The 23,016-nt window shown below is 45.4% G+C and overlaps 2 protein-coding genes across 3 annotated transcripts in view; both read right to left on the minus strand.

The window, feature by feature from the left end:
• Positions 1 to 7,423: 7,423 nt before the first annotated feature.
• SMIM9 (small integral membrane protein 9) lies at positions 7,424 to 14,610 on the minus strand. The gene is made up of 3 exons (XM_030304901.1): positions 14,406 to 14,610; positions 12,889 to 13,018; positions 7,424 to 7,451 (listed from the first exon to the last, which is right to left on the minus strand). The coding sequence occupies exons 1-3, from the start codon at positions 14,608 to 14,610 to the stop codon at positions 7,424 to 7,426; spliced, it is 363 nt and encodes a 120-aa protein (XP_030160761.1).
• Positions 14,611 to 20,528: 5,918 nt separating this feature from the next.
• The window catches only part of F8 (coagulation factor VIII), a 127,620-nt gene continuing 125,132 nt past the window's right edge, over positions 20,529 to 23,016 (minus strand). For both annotated transcript variants that reach the window (XM_030305332.1, XM_030305330.1), the window contains one exon: positions 20,529 to 22,569. In XM_030305332.1, coding sequence (XP_030161192.1) covers positions 22,414 to 22,569 — 156 coding nt within the window. In that variant the 3' untranslated portion in view covers positions 20,529 to 22,413. The remainder of the gene's footprint in view (positions 22,570 to 23,016) is intronic.

Raw genomic sequence — 23,016 nt, forward strand, 5'->3', positions numbered from 1 at the left:
GGCCTGCGGGGCGGCGGAGGCGGCGGAGGCGGCGGAGGCGGCGCGGCCCCGTCACCTCCCCGCGGGCGGCGCGCTGGAAGGGCGGGGACGGAGCGCCGCCCCGCCCCTGACCTGGCCCCGCCCCCGGCCAACCTCGAGGCTGAACCCAGAGGGGCCGTGAGGAACCCAGCAGACCGCGCCCTCCCGGTGGAGGGCCCACCGGCTCCGCCCACAGCCCTGGCCGAATCGGTGGGGACTGGAAGGAAGCCGTCGCTCCGACTCCGGGCTCTACCCAGAAATCTCTGCGGGCCCAGCGCGTTGCGAAAATGCCTTTAAGGCTCCTGGGCTGCCGGTACCCTGTCATTTACATTGCTGGCTGCAGTTCGGTGATGGGAGGCCTGATTGCCCCGAACAGCAAACTGTTTTTACTTGTCTTACGCCACATCTTCTACTCTTAATGCCACAAAAATTTTGAGGGATCAGTGGAAGTAAAGGGAACCGACATTCCTTAGGAATCCTAGAACAGGATTCCTTAGCATCCTAATGCTTTGGTGGCGTTAAAGCAGCAGTCTAAATCATGGAAGGGTTTCTGAACAAAACATTGACTGGGCTTACAGGGCTCAGGGCTGTCTACATCCATAGATACCTTTACCTGACCCAAACCTGGTCCCCTTTTCCCGAGGCTAGTAACCTCACACTATTATAAGCAGTTCATTGCTCTGTATAATCTTATGCGGACCTTCCAGTACCATATAGCCACGAGGAGAAAGTCCAACGGAAGACTTTGGACATCACGCAGTTTTCTCTGTTAAGAGGCTGAGATCACATGATTGATGGCTCCCTTCCCCAAGATTACCCTAAAGGAAGTATAGAAAGCTGAGAGACACAGAGACAGAGACGGACAAGGAAAGAGGGTGCTATCGAAATTAAGGGTATGATACTTGTGCAGGGATATACTAACTGAGCAACGCAATACATTACAGAACGCAGACACACCCTGCACGTGTACAACCGTGGTATACGATGCACTTGGCGTGTTAGGTAACTCAAGAAAGACTTTCATTAACTGAAGCTGGAAAATGGTTATTTATATTGAAAGAGATAAAATTAGAGCCTTCTTCCTGCAAAAACAATCTATTCCAGATGGATTAAGAATTTAAATGTCAAGGGGCGCCTGGGTGGCTCAGTCGGTTAAGCGTCCGACTTCAGCTCAGGTCACGATCTCGAGGTCCGTGAGTTCGAGCCCCGCGTCAGGCTCTGGGCTGATGGCTCAGAGCCTGGAGCCTGCTTCCGATTCTCTGTCTCCCTCTCTCTCTCTGCCCCTCCCCTGTTCATGCTCTGTCTCGCTCTGTCTCAAAAATAAATAAACGTTAAAAGAATTTAAAAAAAAAAAGAATTTAAATGTCAAAAACACGCTTAAATGTCAAAAAGCTCTGGAAACAAAACATCAGCAAAGAACTCTTACTTTGGGGGATAGGAAAAGATTTCTTAAACAATGCGGACAAACGACTGACTATAAAACAGAACGCTGATAAGTTTGACTTTGTTAACAGTAAGAACTTTTACTTGTCAAAAAACAAACCAAAAAGCAAAAAAGACCACATGTGCATTGAGAGAAAGCATTTTGAGTATAGGCAAATGACAAACAGTTCCTGTTATAAATACATAAAGGACTATAAATTAACAGTATTTAAAAAGGCAGTAGAGGGGCACCTGGCTGGCTCAGTCAGTAGAGCACGTGACTCTTGATCTTGGGATTGTGAGATTCAGCCCCACGTTGGGGGTAGAGATTACTTAAAAATAAAGTCTTTAAAAGAGTAAAATAATCCAGTAGACAAATGGGTAAAAAACAGGAAATAAACATCTCACATATGGAGAAATACATATGATCAATAAACAAACAGATGTTCAAGTTTGTTAGTGACCAGGGAGATAGATGCAAGTCAAGACGTCACTGTATGCCCACTCAGTTATCAAAATTGAGAAAGTCTTACCATCTCAAGTGTTAGAGCCGATATGAGTCCACGTGAGTTCTTGAACATTGCTGCTGGGAGTCAAAACTGGTACCACTAGTGAGGAAAGCGTTGTCTTACAATTGGACATGCGTCCGACCTCTTAGCCAGCAGTTGCACTCACCCTTCATCGATTCCCACTCTCCAGAGGGAGCAACCCTCCCCAGTTTGCTCTGGAACCGTCTGGACCTTCCTTTATGCACAGAGAATATATTCAGAACTAGAGTTGCCTCGTTCGTCTGGGTAGAGAAACCACAGTACACGTGACCTCACTTCTTCCGAGCCAAACCAGGATTCCTTTTCCCCACCTCCCCATGAAGCAGGCCTCCTCTGAGGACTAGCCCAAGACGGGATAAAATTCACCCATTCAAAGTGAACAAGTCAGTGTTTTTTAGTAGAACCATCACCACTCTCTCATTCCAGAACATTTTCATCACGCTCAAAGGAAGCCTCAGCCCCATTAGCAGTCACTCCCCAGCCCCCTGGTCCTTGGCCCTTGGCGACCACTAATCTATTTTCTGCAGGACTACTAATTGTGCCTACCACAAGAGGCTAAACAAAAATTCTCCCTTGAGAATTTGTCAGTACAGTTTGCCCCTGCAGCTCACAGTAAAATACAAAAAATCACTACACACAAACAAGAAAAGGCCCCAGGGGGTGCGATCTGGCAGAAACTGCACATAACCAAATTGGTCCCAAACCTTCAGTATTTGAATTCAAAATTAGCTTAATGGTAGAAAATGTATTAATCAAGAAAAAAAAAAAAAGAAAATGTATTAACCCAAATTTACCATGTTAACATATTAATGGGAAAATCCTATTATCTATCTCAGTAGATGAAAAATATTCAATCGAAGTCAACATCTATTCTTGGTAGTAAAAAACAAACTTTTAACAAACTAGGCATAGATGGGAGCATCCTTAACCTGATCTTTAAAAGTTATTTGTAAGGCACGTGAGTGGCTCAGTCGGTTAAATGTCTGACTCTTGATTTCAGCTCAGGTCATGATTTCATGGTTCCCCTAGCCTGCTTGGGGTTCTCTCTGCCCCTCCCCTACTTGAGCTCTCTCCCTCTCTCTCTGCCTCTCAAAATAAATACAATAGCCATTTAAAAAATCTTCCATTAAAAAAAGTTATTGGTAAAAAATCTACAAGAAATATACTTAGTGGTAAAAAGCTAAATGCGTTTCCTTTAAGATTTTGTATTGCAAGTCGTATCCAGCAGAGTCAGGTAAAAATAAAAGTATAAAAGCTATAAAGACTGGAAAAGAAGAAACAAAATTGTCACCGTCTGCAGATATTTTATTGTCTTTGTAAAGTATTTAAAAATCTATCAATAAATTATTAAAATTAATAAGTGGTATTAGTAAGGTTGCTGGCTACAGTCATTACACAGAAATCAATCACACTTCTATACACCAACAACACACAGAAAATATAATTTGCTCCGCGTCGGGCTCTGCGCTGACAGCGCGGAGCCTGCTTCGGATTCTCTCTCTCCTTCTCTCTACCCTTCTCCCACCTGCTCCCTATTTCCCCTCTCTCTCTAAATAAATAAACATTCAAAAAAGAAAATATAATTTTAAGAGATGCCATTCAGTGTGACATGTAAAATGAAAAATACCTAGGAATACATGTAACTGTATATCGTGTAGCCAGAATCCATTAAAGAAGAGCTACAAAATGGAGAGCTGAGTCATATTCACGGTTTGGAAGGTTCCGTCGGCCTATAGATCCAATGCAGTTCCAAGACCCTAACAGGTAGAGCCGTAGGGAAAGTGCAGACTAGCACTAGGTAGTACTGGGCATATCGGGGATGCATATTATCAGAATGAAAACTGAGACTTGTTAGACGTGAAAACTAACACTTTATCCAAACTACCGCAGTCAGAAGAACTTCAGAGAGGGTGACTCCTCCAGCAAAATTTAGTTAGAGTTTTGATGGAGGCTCAGGGTGGAAAAGTACCCCCGACCGAGTCAGCTGACTCAGAGAAAAGCCTGCCTCACGGGCTTTCCTGGGCGGCCGGTTCCGGTTCAGGGGTGCTCAGTGCTCAGAATCTGGGTCTGCTCCTTGGAATTTATTGCTTCTTGGAATTTATTGCAGGTATCTGCTTCTCTCAATTCCGAGAACTGCCTTTAGGCACCGAAATTCAGTTCAAGGTTCAAGAGTGGAAAAGTATAGCTTCTCACAATAGTAAGAAAATAAAATTGAACTCGGTCTCACACCCTACGAAAATTAATTGGAGTAGTTTAAGGACTTAAATGTGAAAGGCAAACGTGCAAAACTTTTGGAATGCAGGAGACTTCCTTTATGACATGGGGATAGAAAAGGATTTCTTAGAAGAAAGTGATGGGTGAATTTGTCTACCTTCAAGCAAATACATCCTCTTGAAAATACATCCTAGCAAGAGTGAAAATCGAATCTTCTAGCTGGGAGAAGGCATTTTCACTTCAATCACATTCAAAACAATGGTATACAGAATATATCAAGAATTCCTACAGATGGGTAAACAACACTACAAATGAGAAAAATGGGCAAAATTCACTAACAGGAATTTCATATGAGAGAAAATCGAATGATCCATAAAGACAGGGAAAGGGCTTCAGCCTCATCGGTTATCAGGGAAATGCAGGGTAAGAGCACAAGATGATCCAACCTCTCATCTACCCGGGGAGAAGACTCCTGATATTCCATGTGCTGAAGCATGTGGGATCATGGGAACATTATACTCCCACTAACGCTGGCAGGAAGTGTAAATCCGTGCAGTCACTCTGGGAAGCTGGCATTGATGATGCAGCATGCACTTACCCTTTGACCCAGCAAGTCAATCACAGGCTGTATTCCTTAGAGACACTCTTGTCCGTGCGCACTATGAGACATGCTCTTCTAGAAGCTTTGTCGAGAAGAGAAAACGAACCCCAGAAACAGTAGAAATGTCCTTCTACGGTTGATGGGCTAAGTGAGTCCAGCTCTTCTCAGGCAATAGGCCATTCGACAGGACGGGTGCAAATCTTAGTCACGTCTATAAGCATCGACGTGGCAGAATCTCAGAACATAAAGCAAGTAAACAGAGAAACCCCCTGAAGAGTGCATACAGTTTGAAAGCAGGTGAGGCTGTGGGATTAGAAGACAGGACAGGGCTTGCCCTGGGGGCGAGGAGGGGCCAAGGGGGAGGGGAACGCCAAATCTGTTCCCTTGGCCCTCTGGTCCCCTGTTAGCCTCTAGCACAGCCTTTTGGTTTCATCAGCAGCCTCTGTAACCGAGCTCACCTTGGCCTGCGGGGTGGCCTGTGGCTGACGGCTCCCTAGATCTCACCTCAGTATCAAGTCAAATACCACTTCAGTCTTTCTTTTCGTGCGGGAAATTCCTAACTTGCAGCAGGTTTCCCTTCACTCGCTGGGGTCAGAAGCCTGGGAGGCCCCCTGGGAGCCTCCCTCTCTCCCGCACGTCATTTGACTTGGAATCAAATCCTGCCCGATTCTCCCCTCGCGACCTCTCCAGCATCTGACACTTTGCGCAACTCCGCTGCTCCCCACCCGGGTCCAAGTGAAGTCATCTCTCACCTGACTGGTCTCCCTGCTCCTGTCTTTGGCCCCCTATATTCTCAACATGGCAGCTGACATGACGCTATAAAACGTCTATCAAATTACATCCCTTCTCTGCTCCAAACCTTCTGTTGGCTCCCCTATCACCCCAGGATCCTTCCAACGGCCCACAAGGACCTACTTTGCCCTCACTTGCTCTGGTTTCTTTGCTGCTTTCGAATGCAGAGGGGGTACTCTTGACTCAGCATGTGTACCCTCTTGCGCCTTGTGCCTGGAACACGTCTTGTTGGAGGTTCACCAATTTGCCGGAGTGATCTGGATCCTTCCACCAGCCCAGGGCTCCACGAGAGCTGGGATTAGTGTCTGTTTTGTCACCTGCCCAGAACAGTGCCTGAGTCACAGTATGTGTTCAGTAAGTATCCACCGAATGAATGATTTCAAACTCAGAACAGCAAAGGGGAAAAGCAAATTAATAATTTGTACAACTATTACCAGCATTACATTTATAATAGTATCATATTATAATATACATTATAATAGTAAACTAGTAGAAACACCCTAAATGGTTACATGACTTATGTCATATCCATGGCAAGGAGTACTATGCGACACTTAAAATTGTATAGACATATATTTACCGACACTATGTGAAAAAAACCAGGTTGTGACTGTGTGCACACGCATCCATTTCTCAAAGAGTGCAGATCAATCCATAAAAACAAATCCCATGTTCAGATTTGTTTGGGAAATACCGCACATCATACCCTCTGGTGGAGAGTCATGTTAGCCTTTCAAAAGGCCTTTGGAAGTCCTGGAGCAAAGAAACACTCTTACGGGCACCTGGCTGGCTCAGTCGGTGGAGTGCGTCACTCTTGATCTCGGGGTTGTGAGTTTGAGCCTCATGTTGGCTGCAGAGATTGCCTCAAAATAAAATCTTAAAAAAGCAGACTTAAATATGTTTAATCTGGCACCTCTCAAACTTCGTTGGCCATTGATTGAGCCCTCCTAGCTCATAACATTTATTAAAACAGAACTGTTGTTTCACAGGAAAGATTTTGGGAGGGGCGCCCGAGTGGCTCAGTCGGCTAAATGTCTCTGGCTCTTGGTTTCAGCCCAGGTCATGATCTCACTGTATACATGGGTTACAGTCCCGTGTCGGGCTCTGTGCTGACAGTACAGAGCCTGCTTCGGATTCTCTCTCTCTCTCTTTCTGCCCCTCCTCTGCTTGCTTTCTCTCAAAAATAAATAAATAAACTTAAATTGTGTGACATGATGGATATCCTTCTTTTAAAAAAAAAGGGCGGGGAGGGCTGGGTGGCTCAGTCGGTTAAGCATCCGACTTCGGCTCAGGTCATGATCTCGCGGTCCATGAGTTCGAGCCCTGCATCGGGCTCTGTGCTGACAGCTCAGAGCCTGGAGCCTGCTTCAGACTCTGTGTCTCCCTCTCTCTCTCTCTGCCCCTCCCCTCTAGCAATCTGTCTCTCTGTCGCTCTCAAAAATAAATAATAAACGTTAAGAAAATAATAAAATAAAAGATTTTGGAAAACTGGTAATACAAGCATAGAAAAAAGTTTGAAAGGAGATGTGCCAAGATGTTAACAATATTTATTTCTGGGCCACTGGCATTACGGGTACTTTTTCTTCTTATTTTAGGAAATTTTTTGTAATAAAATATATATTACTTTTATAATCAAAATGGCAATAAGGCTATTCCCATTTTTCAATCGCATGTTTTAAAGGAGAAAATAAAGGCAAAGGTAAACATGGAAGACAATTTAATTTTAACCAACAGGTACCTCCTTACTGTAAGCAAATAGCACACTCTGCACTCCCTCGGAATCCAGCAAGCCAAACACCACAGTTGTCCAACTGAATTTTCTAGTGCTTCATTGGACTGGTTCACCTACAAGAATACTGGGAAAAGAAGAGAAACTGATGAACGAGGTTTGAATTCCTGGTCTGCACAGAGTTACTTTGTAATTACATTACCTTTTCCAAAATATGATTTTTAAAGTTTTTATTTATTTATTTTGAGAGAGAGAGAGAGAGAGAGAGGAAAGGGTAGAGAGAGAAGGAGAGACAGAGAGAATCCCAAGTAGGCTTCACCCTGTCAGCGCAGAGCCTGATGTGGGGCTCAAACTTACAAACCTCGAGGTCATGACCTGAGCCCAAACCAAGAGTTGGAGGCTCAACCGACTAAGCTGCTGGACACCCCCCGGGATATGATTTTAGACAAAGCCTTCTTTTGATATGAACCACACGATTTCATTCAGACAAAATGCTTTGATGAATTGTGTAGTTGAGGCTGGAGGTAGATGTACAAGTATGGTCACGTGGCTTTTCTTCTTTTGGATGTATGTATGCACGAATTTCCACTGGGAAATCATTTTCACTCAAAAAGTAGAAACAGAACAGAGGTTCCACCTCTGGTTCTTTTTTTAAAAGATTGTGTTCTGAGGGAGTCTGGGGGCTCAGTCGGTTGAGTGTCCAACTCTTGATTTTGGCTTAGGTCATGATCCCAGGGTCATGGGATCGAGCCTCACATCAGGCTCTGGGCTGAGTGTGGAGCCTGCTTAAGACTCTCTCTCTTTGTCATGGGGTCCCAGGGTGGCTCAGTCAGTTAAGTGTCCAACTTCGGTTCTGGTCATGATCTCACGGTTTCTGAGTTTGAGCCCCATGTCGGGCTGTGGGCTGACAGCTCAGAGCCTAGAACCTGTTTGGGCTTCTCTCTTTCTGATCCTTTGCTGCTCATGGCACGTACACACACTCTCTTTCAAAAAAAAAAAATTAAAAAAAGGTTTTATTTGGGGCACCTGGGTGGCTCAGTTGGTTAAGCGTCTGACTGCGGCTCAGGTCATGATGTCGCGGCTCGTGAGTTCGAGCCCCGCATGGGGCTCTGTGATGACAGCTCGGAGCCTGGAGCCTACCTCGGGTTCTGTGTCTCCGTCTCTCTGCCCTCCCCCACATGTGCTCTGTTTCTCTCTTTCTCAAAACTAAAAATAAAACATTAAAAAAAAAGATTATCTTTCTCCCTCTGCCCCTGTCCCCCTGTCCCTGCTTGTTATGTCTCTCTTTAAAAAAAAAAATAATGGGGGCGCCTGGGTGGCGCAGTCGGTTAAGCGTCCGACTTCAGCCAGGTCACGATCTCGCGGTCCGTGAGTTCGAGCCCCGCGTCGGGCTCTGGGCTGATGGCTCAGAGCCTGGAGCCTGTTTCCGATTCTGTGTCTCCCTCTCTCTCTGCCCCTCCCCCGTTCATGCTCTGTCTCTCTCTGTCCCAAAAATAAATAAACGTTGAAAAAAAAAAATTTAAAAAAAAAATTAAAAAAAAAATAATGATAATAACACAATAAAGATTTTCTTTTTGAGTCATCTCTGTTGCCAAGGTGGGGCTGGAATTCACCAACCCAAGACGAAGACTTGAATGCTCTAATGACTGAGCCGGCCAGGCACCCATCTTCTTTTGTTGTTAAAGTATCTTTTAAAAAACTTACTAATCAGGGGCGCCTGGGTGGCTCAGTCAGTTAAGCATCCAACTTTTGATTTCTGCTTCGGCCACGATCTTATGGTTCATGTGTTCAAGACCTGAACCGGGACTCTGTGATGTCACTGCGGAGCCTGCTTGAGATTCTCTCTCTCCCTGCCCTCTCCCCCTGCTCCCGTACTGTTGCTTTCTCTCTCTCTCAAAAATAAACATTTGAAAAAAAGGTTACTAATCACAGGTGCCTGGGTGGCTTCGTCGGTTGAGTGTCGGACTCTTGATTTCGGCTCCGGTCGTGATCTCACGGTTTTTGTGATTGAGCCCTGGGCCTCGGGCTGCGTGCTGACAACACGGAGCCTGCTTGAGATCCTCTCTCTCCCTCTCTCTCTGCCCCTCCCCCACTCACGCTGGCTTGCTCTCTCCCTCTCTCCCTCTCAAAGAAATAAGCATAAAAAAGTTTAAAAACCTTACTAATCAAGCAATACAATTTGTTGTGGAAAAGCCCGGGAAGTGCAGTTAGATGAAAAGAAACGTGAAAATCAGTAGCAGCTGCGATAGGAAACGAATCACAGCTGCCCGTTCGCCGGCACAAGGAGATGACCCACGTCTGATACTTTGGTGACATCCCTGGAAGCTTTTTTCCCCCTGTGCATACAGTTTTTAATAACAAATTGGTTTCAATTGTATATCCTCTGTCATAACCTGCTTTTTCCACTATAATATTTCCTGAATATGATTCCACGAGATTATCCTTAAGTTGTTTCTTTAACCAGGTAATGGACATTTCGTAAGGTTTTTAAACTTCTTTATGCTTATTTCCTTGAGACGGAGAGAGGGCGAGAGCAAGCCAGCGTGAGCGGGGGAGGGGCAGAGAGAGAGGGAGAGAGAGGATCTCAAGCAGGCTCTGTGCTGTCAGCACGCAGCCCGAGGCCCAGGGCTCCATCACAAAAACTTCCTTATACACAGTTCTCTGATTTCCTCAGGCAACAAAGCATCTAGTTTAACCCTCTTTACAGCTTCAGCTAGTGGTGTATAGGTGAGTATAGAGGATAAAGAGGCAGAGAGAAACTCTTTCCAATCCTTACGGTGAAATATAGTTTTAAAAAATCAGTGTTGTTGAGATTCTACTATTCCTGGGGCTTCATGTGCCCTTTATGATCATAGACTCAAATCTTCCTTTATTTCTGTAACATGAAAACAAATTATACCTTGAGTGTCTTTTCCTGTTGTATTATTTTGCTTGTCTTCTACGAAGAAATTAATTATGTGTCCCCTGCATATATCATTTTTTCCTTTAATCTTGCTTTCTCTAAAGTATTTTATCTTTTATTAAAATTTTTTTAATCTTTATTTTTGAGAGAAAGAGAGAGACAGTGCAATGTTTATTTATTTTTGAGAGACAGAGAGAGAGAGAGAGAGAGCGTGAGTGGGGGAGGAACAGAGAGAGGGAGACACAGAATCCAAAGCAGGCTCCAGGCTCTCAGCTGTCAGCACAGAGCCCAAATGCGGGGCTCGAACTCACAAACCATGAGATCGTGACTTGAGCTGAAGCCAGACACTTAATGGAATGAGCCACTAAGGTGCCCTGTGACAGAGAGAGAGAGAGAGAGAGAGAGAGGAGAGAATCTTAAGCGGGCTCCACACTCAGCACACAGCCTGACGTGGGGCTCAAACTCACAAACCGCGAGTTCATGATCTGAGCCTAAGTCGGATGCTTGAGCCACCCAGGCACCCCTAAATAAGGTTTTTTAAATCAACTAAGTCTCTTTAATGGTGCTGGCTTTGTTTATCCTGTTTTCCCTCTCTCCTTTTAGATTTTTTCATCAATGTCTTGTTTTGTTTTGCTAGATCTTGCTTTCCCTCTTGTCCTCACTGTCCTCACTGGTGTCTTTCACTAGCCATTTGCTTGTTCCCAGCAAGGGCTTACTGGGTTTTCTCCTCAGGGTGAGCCATCTACTTCAAGAGATAGACAATCAGATACACCCTGAGTTGAGTCCTGGCTTCCTTTACTTGGGAAATGCAGCCTTTCTCTGTGCTTGGGAAGAAGGAGCAGACCTGGTGAACACATTGCCGGCGTCTTCCGCAGCCTGTGTTACCGGCCACCCGAAATCGATTTCATTTTCCCTTCCATACGTGCCATGCCCCCACCCTGTGGTGCGCACGGAAATACGCCACTCGGGTTCCCCCCCTGAGAACGGCCTTGTTTCTCCGGCTGCTGAGACAGCTGTCAACACACAGCCTCTATAAAGTATCGGCCACATCAGGCTAACGTGAGATGACTCTGTTGGGGTCACCTGAGGCTTCGTTGGGCTTGCGAGGCAGTTCGACCTCTCCCTTCCGCCCCCTACCCTCCACAGGTGTTGATCCCTGATAATGTCCTGCACGCCGAATTCCTGTCTCACTGCTTCCAGAACACCTGATTTGTGGCACCATGTTCCCCCAAGACCAAAATCTCATCCATCGGTGTGTCCAGCTCGAAGTACAGAGTACCTGGGTGAAGCTTGGTTCTCTCAATTCTGGGTGCAGCTCTTTCTTCTTGGTTTAAGCGACTTATTCAGTTAAACAGGTGATCTGCTCCTGATCCGCACAACCCAAATACAATGAGGGAGCAGGAAGAGTCTAATCACCGTGAACATGCCCGTTGGCAAAGGAATAATGGGCGCCACACAGAGTTCTGGCTCAGCAGTAGCGCCGGAACCCTGCCGGGCAGACGCCGATGAGGCCCGGTCTGCTTTCCAGGAGAAGCTCCAGGGCCCACTGCCCACCTGCTGGGAGGCTCTCCCTACTAGTCATTGTGGCTGCATCTGAAGCAAGTGCCGGGGAGCCACCCTGGGAAACTCCGAAGCCTGTGTCCTTCTCATGCAAGGTCAGAAGCCCAAATACAATTTTAAGGCTCAAACAACAGACAGCTCATTTAGTTCTGGCTCATGGTTTCTTTGGCAATAAGCGCCTCTCGAAAACCTAGCTGACTTCTGTTTGGCTCCAGTTCTGTGTCCGTAACCATATCCAAGGTTGTTGTTTCCTAGATAGGGTTCTTGATCGTGTGATCTTTTCAGATTATCAGGAGCTTTAGGCGGGGACGCCACACCCTTAACCCGATCTCTGCCCTCAGTCACTTTATTAGTTTATGCACTTTGAACAGTCCTTTAGCAGGCAAAGCCTTTTTAATCCCATCTCATGTTTTCATAGGTTCCCTGCCTTGGACTCTGTCTCCCACCATAGCATTGACCCACCAGACAATTACTAAAATTTAGGTTTTCCTAGCTATGTTTATTTTGTTAACTATTTCACGAATCTCTGACTTCATATGATTTACATAGATAAATTTTGTGGCCGAGTTTCAGGCAATTGAACACATAGGTAATTAGATATTTTCCATGTATAATTCCTAAACCAAAGGGAAAGACATTTGGAGTTAACGAAGTTAGAAAAAAAAAAAAAAGATGAGCTATAAACACTGGTTATTCAATGTCACCTATAAGTCATTGGTAATGGATGGAGTGGGTTGGATGAAACAAGAATTACCTTCTTTAAAGCTTTCCCTTAATTAGGGGCGCCTGGGGTGGCTCAGTCGGCTGGGTGTCCGACTTCAGCTTAGGTCATGATCTCATGGCTGGTGAATTTGAGCCTGTGCTGACAGCTCAGAGCCTGGAGCCTGCTTCAGATTCTGTGTCTCCTTCTCTCTCTGCTCCTCCCCCACTCGTGCTCTGTCTCTCTCTCTCTCTCTCTCTCTCTCTCGAAAATAAATAAACATTAAAAAAAATTTAAAAAAACCTTTCCCTTAATTATAGTTGTACAGGCTGGTGGGGAACTTGATTGTTCCTGCCTCTCCCTCAAGCTCCCCTTCCCTCTCTTCATCCCAGAGCAGCTTACGTGAGGCAACAGAGGATCCCCATCATGGTTGCGGTGATCAGAAAAGCAAAAATGGCTGCTGAAGGTATGGAGTTCTTGATGCGATCCTGCAAGTAATTCCTGAAGTTGCTCAGCCAGGACCTGTGGTTTTCTGCAGAAAAAGCATAGACATTCACTGATGAGAGATCAAGTAAGGGATAACACTGGGATTTGAACCCTGGTTCAAGTTCACACAGCTGTCCCAGATATCGTGCTCTTATGGTTGCCCAGAGCCCATATACTTAATGATTTTACTGTGGTGCCTCTCAGATATCCAAGGAATACACATTAAAAAAAAGGTATCCCATGGGGCGCCTGGGTGGCTCAGTCGACGAAGCGTTCCACTTTGGCTCAGGTCATGATCAAACTGGTTCGTGAGTTCGAGCCCCGCATCAGGCTCTTTGCTGCCAGCTCGGCACCTGGAGCCTGCTTCAGATTCTGTGTGTCCCTCTCTTTCTGCTCTTCCCCCACTCTCTCTCTCTCTCTCAAAAATAAGTAAAAATTAAAAAAAAAATTAAAAAGTACCCTCAGAGGAACATCATCTTCGCCTCCTTGTACATGAGGGCACTTCGTGAAAAGATCTGAGCAGTATATGTGTCCGTGTCTGAAGCTGGCCTTTGGAAGCAAGTCTTCCCTAGCCCCTCCCCGCCAAGCAACTTGAATGATCCCTTTGTCCTCAAGTAGCCTCTGACATATTTCATAGAAGGTTGGCATCTCTGGCTTTGGCTGCCCAACTGTGAACTCCTAATCCGTGTCATTCTGATGAGGGAACATAAGGCAAGCTGACAGGCCACGAACAGCACCCCCCGCAACCGGGTGGGATATGTGTGATATTCCTCTGGCGCTCCTGGCTGCCCAAGAACGAAGGAAAGGGAAAAACAAATGGTTAACTGATAGAGATCATAGTCCTGCAGGCCCTAAGTCTCCATCACCCCTCCATAGTGATGGGGGAAACAAAGGCAGAAGGAAATGGCAGATAGAACCAAGTTTCCTTGTAACCTGCAGCCCGTTGGCAAATAACTTGAGGCTGGCCGGTAAAACTTTTCTCCAGAACTCCCTACTGTGTTAAGGCTGATGCTTTGCTGGAGGGAAAAACAACCTTCCCTTGGCAATAGCTAGGCCTCCACTATCCTGGGAGTCTTCTTTAGTGTGTGAAACTCTCACTGGAGACTTCCCCTGGACTTTACCTCACCCAAGCCCATACTATATATAACTAGTCTCTCCTCATGGTCCCGGGGCAGCTCTTTCTGTCATGGGTTCTGTCCCCGTGCTTCAATAAAATCACCGTTTTGCACCAAAGACGTCTTCAAGAATTCTTTCTTGGCCGTCGGTTCAGGACCCCACGAACCCCACTGTCACCCCCCCAAACCTCATCAATTCAGCAAAGGGTTTGGGGAACAATAGGTGGGTTAGTGCTTATTGATCTAAACTGAACTAAACCACAATAGTTTGCTTTCCTGTGCACATTATTTTTCAATACAAGATCAGCTTTTCCTAACCTGAGACATGAATCTTACGTCTTCCGGAGGTGATGGGAAGATTCATCCTCACGGCAAGCACACCCCTTGACCGTGGTTTCCATCCTGCTGCGTCTTGTGTTTCAGAGGCAGATAAAGGTGATGCGGGGGAAGCTACAGTCTCTAACAAGAGGCAGTTCACGGAACACAGCAGAAATCCTACATTCACCAGCTTCTGGGGTTCCATGACTCTCCTGAGGGCCCCTCGGCTGTACTCCTAGCTCATTTGGCCAGCAGGAGACGCCTTTTTCCTTGGCTCTTTCCAAGGCAGAAAGAGTCGTCTGAAAGGTTAGAAAATGGTGGTTTAGTTTGTATTACAAAAAGCTTCTCATCCGTCACGAACATAAGAATGTCCCGACTCACACTGTCGAATCCTGAACACGGTCAGTGTCCACGGCACAACGCGTCCTCCCTCCAAGAAAAACCAAACAACACAAAACGAAACTTTGCTCTGTCAGGTCAGGTACGCGGCGCTCCCTCCTGGTCTAGATCTCCCTTCAAGCTTCCCAGCTCCGTGAGTGCAAATGGTCTCGGCTGTTCGGGCCCAAACGTGTGGGTCGTCTTTGACTCTTCTTTTACACTTCCCCGTGCCCACCATCAGAAGAGCCTGGTCAGCTTTACCTACCGAGTCCTTCCCTACTCCTGCCACTCTCACCACCTCCACTCCCAGCCACGGTCATCTCTGTCTCCTTGCTCCCATGCACGCCTCCCCTCTGCTTCCTCACTTCTCCTTACTGGAGAAGCTAGGAGAGCTGAATCCTGCCTTCCCCAGCCATCCTTGCAGCTAGCAGTGGTTAGGTGACACGGTTCTGGACAACGAAGCGTAACGGAAATGGGTCAGGTGGCTTCTGGGAAGACTTTTTGCTGTCTCGAGAAAAGAGACGGTGTCACCATTTTCCCTTTGGAAATTTTGAGTCACTTAAGCCTGCACCTGTATCTGTTCACCTCTAGGCTGCTTCGTATGAGAAAAATAATCCCTATTTGAGCCATTCTAATTTGGGCTTTCTATTACTTAAGTCATTTATAACTAATACATTCATCTGTTGTTTGATAAGGCGTAGAGAGACCCACGTTTGGGGCACCCGGATGGTTCAGTCGGTTAAGCGTCCAATTTCGGCTCAGGTCAAGATCTTACGGCTTGTGAGTTCGAGCCCCACATTGGGCTCTGTGCTGACAACTCAGAGCTCGGAGCCTGCTTTGGATTCTGTGTCTCCCTCTCTCTCTGCCCCTCCCTCGTCTGTGCTCTGTCGCTCTATGTCTCTCAAAAAATAAATAAGCATTAAAAAGAAGAGAGAGAGAGACCCACGTCAGGTGGGAAGACACTTACCTGAAAATTGACTTAGTGCCAAGAAGTCAGTAAATTAGGTTCAGTGTTCAGAGTGCAGAAGAAGCTGGTCAGAGTTTTCTCTTAAGGTCTCTCTCTGAAGTTCCGAATGGAATTCTACTATCCTTTATGATATCATCTGTGCATTGGACCCTCCCCTAGTCTCTCTCTATTTGACAGCTAAACACAGAGGCGTCTTTTTCTATGTACAAACATCTGTGTTGATACTAACACCCATCCTTACATAGCTGTTTCCTTTTAGTCTTGAAGAATTCTAAGATATTTTGCCTGCCACATGGTATCTACTATACCTTACAATAGTATGTATATATATATATATATATATATGCATGAGACCTTAATAAATGATAAAAGATGGTTTAACATGATGATTGCCTATTCATTTGGATGCACTGAAGGGAAAGCCCTACACAAAAATAAATAATTTCTGGATAGATCAAGGACTAAACAAAAGTAAAACCATATTCATATTAGAATAAAACATGGGTGGGTGTTTGCATAATCTTGGTGTGGAAAAAAACTACTCTAAGCATGTCACAAAACCCAAAGCCATGGGGCGCCTGGGTGGCTCAGTCGGTTGAGTATCTGACTCTTTTTTTTAGCGTTTATTTTTGAGAGAGAGGGAGAACCAGAGTGTGAGTGGGGGAGGGGAAGAGAGAGAGGGAGACACAGAATCCGGAGCGGGCTCCAGGCCCTGAGCTGTAGGCACAGAGTCCCACACGGAGCTCGAACTCACAAACCACACGCTCATGACGTGAGCCGAAGTCGGATGCTTAACCGACTGAGCCATCCAGGTGCCCCAAGTATCCGACTCTTGATTTCAGCTCAGGTGGTGATCCCATGGTCATAGGATCGAGCCCTATGTCAGGCTCCATGCCGAGTGTGGAGCCTGCTTAAGATTCACTCTCTCTCGGGCTGCCTGGTGGCTCAGTCGGTTGCGTGTTTGATCTCATGTTTTATGGATTTGAGCCCTGCAATGGGCACCGTGAGCAGAGCCTGCTTGTGATTCTGTCTCTCCCCCTCACTCTCTGCCCCTCCCCTACTTGTGTGCATGCTCTCTCTCAAAATAAATAAATAAATTGAAAAAAAAGTCTCTCTCCCCCTCTGCCCCTCTCCCCCTGCTCGCATGTGCTCTCTCTCTCTCTCAAATAAAAAAACAAAACCAAAAAACCACCCCCCCAAACTAGAATTGGAAATACTGATGATAAATTTATTGCATAAAAGTGTAAGGCTTTCATTGAGCAAAATATTAAAAAGAAAGGTAAATGATTAATGACAAATTAGGTAATACATTTCATAAAATATATGGTAGATAATAGGTTAAGATCCTTAATATACAAAGAACTCTTACAAGTTAATTTTTTTTTGAGAGAGAGGCAGAGTACAAGTGGGGGGAGGGACAGAGAGAGAGGGAGACAAAGAATCGGAAGCAGGCTCCAGGCTGTGAGCCGTCAGCACGGAGCCCGATGTGGGACTTTAAGTCACAAACCGCGAGATCATGACCTGAGCCGAAGTCAGACGCTCAACTGACTGAGCCACCCAGGCGCCCCTCTTACAAGTTAATTTTTAAGAAAAGATGCTCACCTCCATAGATGAACCAGCATAAATGAGGTACTAGTCAGAGTTCTGCCAGAAAAGCAATGGATAGATTGTGGTATATACTATATAACAGGATAGGATACAGCAATTAAAACAAGCGACTGGGAAATATACACAATAAGGGTGGCTTTTCCAGTTTGGGTAGTGCTCCCCTGTCTCTTGGTTCACAAGGCAATTCTATCTACTCCTGCGTCATTACCCAAGAGAATTATCGTAGGGTATCTCCATGCTCAACCTGGGTAATGACAGATTGCTTTCCAGAAAAAGTATATCACGAAGAGCATAAGAGAGTTCCACCTGCTACACATCCATTTGTCGATTGTACAAATAGTTTCTCCCACTCTGTGAATGAACAGAAGATCTGAATCTAAGTGTATTCAAATTTATCAAACTTTTCTTTCCCGGTCAGTGGCCTTGGGGTGCTGTTCCAGAAACATGACCCTGCTAGAAATTTTGTTTGCTGTTCACAGAGCTTTAGTTAATCTGAAACTGATTTTTTTGAGTATAGTGTGAGGAAGGGGTCAAATTTCATTTTTCAAAAAAAAAATAGCTTTCACTTGTTTTTATTTTTTATTTATTTATTTTTAGTAATCACTATACCCAACGTGGGGCTTGAACTCATGACCTTGAGATCAAGAGTCACATGCTCTCCTGACTGAGCCAGCCAGAGACCCCAAATTTCGGTTTTTCATATAGATTTCTGACTGACCCAGTACCACTGCTCTGCTGAGCTATTTTGTTGTAAGTCAATGCCCATCTATAATGTGTCTCTACTTCGGGATTCTAATATGTTCCACCACTATATTGATCTGTCCTTGGGCTGACATCAAATTGTCTTAATTACTGTGGCGTTAAGATAATTGTCGTTGTGGCGCCTGGCTTGCTCACTGGTTGGAGCATGCAATTCTTTATTTTTAAAAAAATTTTTTTTAACATTTATTTATTTTTGACAGAGAGAGAGAGAGAGAGAGAGAGAGACAGAGCATGAGCGGGGGAGGGGCAGAGAGTGAGGGAGACACAGAATCCGAAGCAGGCTCCAGGCTCCGAGCTGTCAGCACAGAGCCCGACGCGGAGCTCGAACTCACAGACTGTGAGATCATGACCTGAGCCAAAGTCGGACACTCAACCGACTGAGCCACCCAGGCACCCCTGAATTTAAAAATCTTAAAAAACAAAATAAATGTTGCTATTTGGTACCACGAATATTTTGGCCACTCTTGGACTTTTATATTTCCACATGCTTGATTCCACAATGAGAAAATGTTGGAATTTAGATTGAGATTGTGTTGAATCTATAGATGCCCCTGTGAAGAATTGACGTCTTTATAACACTGAGTCTTCTAATCCCAATTACTTAGGTCTTTTAAGATGTCTCTTAATAAAATTTTTTAATAGTTCCAGTCTTCGTTCACACTCTGGATGGAAATCACACCCACAAGTTTCTAGGAGTGCTATGTCAATCATCAGCCTTTGATTAGACAGTCACAGAAGAAGGTTAGAAATAGTTCAAGTCAGTTTATAAACAATAAAGTTAAGTCTAAATCTGTATCTTGTCATCACAAAGCTGGTTTTCTATATAGCCTGTTTACTAAACGTTTCTCTAACGTTAAAAGATGGACTTGTTTTTTACATTTTTTTTAAGTTTTTATTTTTTATTTATTTTTTTAATTTTTTTTAATGTTTATTTATTTTTGAGACAGAGAGAGAGCATGAACGGGGGAGGGTCAGAGAGAGAAGGAGACACAGAATCTGAAGCAGGCTCCAGGCTCTGAGCTGTCAGCACAGAGCCCGACGCGGGGCTCGAACTCACGGAACGTGAGATCATGACCTGAGCCGAAGTCGGATGCTTAACCGACTGAGCCACCCAGGCGCCCCTTTATTTTTTATTTTTGAGAGAGCGTGTGCATGGGCACACACACACACACACACACACACACACACACTCACACACACGAGTAGGGGAGGGGCAGAGAGAGAGAGGGACAGAAGATCCGATGCAGGCCTCGAACTCACGAACAAACCTTGAGATCATGACCTGAGCGGAAGGCAGATGCTTAGCTGACTGAGCCACCCAAGCGCCCCAAAGATAGACTTGCTGTAATATGCATCTTCCAAAGATTGTCGACTTATAACCTTGAGATTATGTTTGACAAAATGTTTGTGACAGAAAGTTGTATTTGTTCACTTAAAGTGACAAGCTACATTTGTCCTAGGAGTGAATTGGCGTCCCGATATTCTGATAATTAACTTGCTATGATCCCTGTGATTTTTCAAATCACTCAAACAGCATTATCAAATAGTGTGGATTTTCTGGTGCTCCCGAGGGTGTCTGTTTTGCTGATCGACCTCATTGCCCCTACGATTTAACATCGGCCCCAGGCTATGGTTTGCTCTTTCTTTCTGCTTGGCACTAAGAGACTGATCTGAAGATTCGCATTTGTTTGATGATGATGTTGCTGATGATTTCATCCCAAAGAAATTTGTTCGTATTGTTTTATTTGACCACATCCAATCTGATCTTTCCTTCAGGAACTTTCCATTTTTATTGTGGTAAGAACACTTAACCGTAGCTTACCCTGTTAAATTGTTTTAATGTCTATTTATTTATTTTTGAGAGAGAAAGATAGAGAGGGCTAGTAGCGGAGGGGCAGAGAGAGAGAGAATCCTAAGCAGGCTCTGCCCTGTCAGCACAGAGCCCAGCGTGGGGCTCGATCCCACAAACCGTGAGATCATGACCTGAGCTGAAATCGAGAGTCGGATGCTTAACTGACTGAGCCACCCAGGTGCCCCTCCCCTGTTAAATTTTGAAGTGCACAGTCCAGTATTGCTACCTGTAGGCACGATATCGTCCAGGGGAGCTCTAGAACTTACTTGTCTTGTATGACTGAAACTCTACTGCCATTGAATAGCAACTCCCATTTCTCTTTTGTCTCTATATAAAGTCTTCTTCTGGATCAAGGCTCCATTTCTCATTTTTAAAATTTTAGTTTACCTCTCATAAACGATATCACTTTCTACTCTGAGTTCAACTTAATCTGGTTTTCTAACTCACTAATTAGGTTTTCTAAAGTGTCCTTCCTGTTCTTCGGTGCCTCCGTCTGTTTTTTAATATCTTGTTCACATTTTTATTTGCAGTGTAAGAACACAACTCTCAGAGGCGCTTGTTTGTATGTGTCACGGTTTTATTTAAGTGGTTATTGAGGAAACAGGAAGACCAGAGGGCTCCAGGAGCAGTTGAGGAACAGAGACGCATTTGGCCAATAGGAAAAGACTGTCAAAACAAGGTCATTAAGTTAGACATGAGAGTGGTTAACCTTTTACAGCAAATAAAGCCATATCACCTTTAGGGTTAACTTTTCTACCAGGCTATAAAGAAAAACAATTTATTGATTTCTGCAGATTGACCTCTAACCCTACAGTCTTACAGAATTAGAACCACTTGTGCCTTCGGCTGTTGCAGTTTGTGATTATGCTGAGACAGCTATGCTACATTCCCCAAAAGGTCAGGTCGGGGTCAAGCAGGACTCTTAGACAATGCTCTAGCTTAGACAAAAAGCATCAGTTTTCTTGCTTTTTCTGAGATTGTAATACATTTTTCTCTAACACTCCTGTTTTTAAATGCTCTGGATTGCAAACTTTGGAGGCTTCCTCCGACTGCTCTGTGGCTTATCCTCGCCTCTAGCGCCCTCTGCCGTGTGGGAAATGTTTGCGTGGTCGCAGGGAAGGGGGTAAGCAGGTGGAAGGAAGGAGTAGTAAGGAGCCCTTCATGGCCTTATCTATGAGGCATAGGCCAACGTGGGGCTTCCTGTGGTGCGGTGGGGTGATCGAGCGTTTTGTCCCTGCTTTCCCCAGCTCGGTGTCATCCGGCTCCTTGAAATTTCAACTATGTAAGTGGGATTCTAGTTTTCCGTCATGGTATAGAATTTTCCGTTACATTTTTGTTGTGCTTCCGCAGGAAATGAGCTGAGGGAGGGAGTCCAATGAGTGTATGATTAGAATATAACGTTGTATCTGCTATCCCAGATGGGCACGTATTTTCCTTGTTTCTTTGTGGGAATATTAAAATATGCCCTTTAGAAACCTGTTATGATTATTATCTTTCTTGGTCACCACAAATTTCAAGGGAACATTGTCATTGTACTTCAAAGTTCCCTCTGTGATCCTAACGTATTATCTTTTTCTTGTTGTTGATTAGAATTAAGACCAAATAGCTTTATTTGTACATCCTTCTGAGATGAAATTGAACTCTTGAAAGGCATTCGCCCCTTTAAACTTCCGATCACATCTTTGGACGATCTTGTCAGAAAACCGCACGTATGCATTCATACATAATGTTGTCTATGATGCCATGGAATCTGGGGGTTCCTGAATCCCACCTGTGAGTCCCAGTTTAAAAACACTAGTTTTCGAGGTAAGAGTGTGCCACTAGCAAAGCCCCAAGATGACCAACTAGGAGAATTCCATCTATAAGTATATCAGACATTCATGTAGTGGTTCTTACATAATCTACATTTTGCGGGTTGTCAGAATGGCTTGCCTTTTGGCTTCAAGGCTGTGGTGACACGGATTTGCTCCATGCTTGACCGGGATCATAAACAAGTGAGAGTTTTATTTCAAATGTATGAAGCCCAATCCGAAATGCTTACATCATGACTATCTTCTGCAAACTTTAAACACACTGTTCTTTGACAAAGGAGGAAGAGGAGGGTTTGTGAGAGATCTGACCTGGCGGGAGGAGAGCGCTTTCCAGGTGAGTTTCCTCATTTCCTCCTGGCTTCGGAAGGAAAAAGCAATCTGGGAGCAGTTGCAGCAAATGGAGGAGAGTTAAATTGAATGCAATCGTCCCAGGAAATGCGGGATGCACGACAATTAATTTGGGAGGCTTCCGGGCGGTGTCCCCTAGGGCTGTGTGGTTTAAACACATAGAAAAGTCTCGGCCCACAGGCAGGGCAGGGCAGGGCAGGGAATGACCCGGAGGCCAGGCTGGGAGGCAGAAGGCAATTTGGAGAGGGTGTGGGCCTGGAGGCAGGGCCTGGAGGTGTACCCTCAGTATACCTGCTGGGCCTCACAGCCCAGAACCTCCAGCCTCAGGGCGATCTGGTGTGCCCAGCTCTGGGGGTGAATTCTAAGGTAGCGAGTCAGTAGTGGGGGGTCTAGAGAGTTCACCACGGGTGTGAAGGAGTCTTGATTTCCCTGAAAAACCTGAAAGAAGAAAGATGGCATTTGTTAGTTGTCTGACGGGAAAAACACTACCTGCTAACCCCCCTTCCGCTTCTTCTCTTCTCGCCTGCGCCATCGAGTCCTCTGGCCTCCTACTGTGTCAGTCGGAATCCCTCCCTCATCCCCAGCGTGGCCCGCACCTCTGGCAATGCCCAGCACAACACGCACGCTCCACGCGGCTCTTTGCACTCAGTTGAGTAGCCCTTCTGCCAGTCCCGGATTGAACCCCGGGAGGCCAATGGATGACTGCATCCCACGCACCTGGGCCTGGGAAAGTGGGTCGGACTTCTAGAATTAAGAGCACCTGGCATGCCTGCTGTGGAGGCCTTTGCTCCAGCTATGCCTTATATATGGAATGTTCTCACCCACTCGCCAAAACCTCAGTGAAATGGAACGTTCTGTCTGAGGTGACACACAGCGTCTGCGTGT

Source organism: Lynx canadensis, chromosome X (genome assembly GCF_007474595.2).
Source record: "Lynx canadensis isolate LIC74 chromosome X, mLynCan4.pri.v2, whole genome shotgun sequence".
In the NCBI taxonomy this organism is placed as follows: Eukaryota; Metazoa; Chordata; class Mammalia; order Carnivora; family Felidae; genus Lynx; species Lynx canadensis.

Coding starts and splice junctions, on each gene's coding strand:
- SMIM9 (XM_030304901.1), bottom strand. CDS start 14,610: ATGGAACCCCAGAAGCTGGTGAATGTAGGATTTCTGCTGTGTTCCGTG. Junction 13,019..14,405: donor ACGTAAGATTCATGTCTCAG/GTTAGGAAAAGC, acceptor CTTTTTCTGCAG/AAAACCACAGGTCCTGGCTG. Junction 7,452..12,888: donor GGGATCCTCTGTTGCCTCAC/GTAAGCTGCTCT, acceptor TTCTTTTCCCAG/TATTCTTGTAGGTGAACCAG.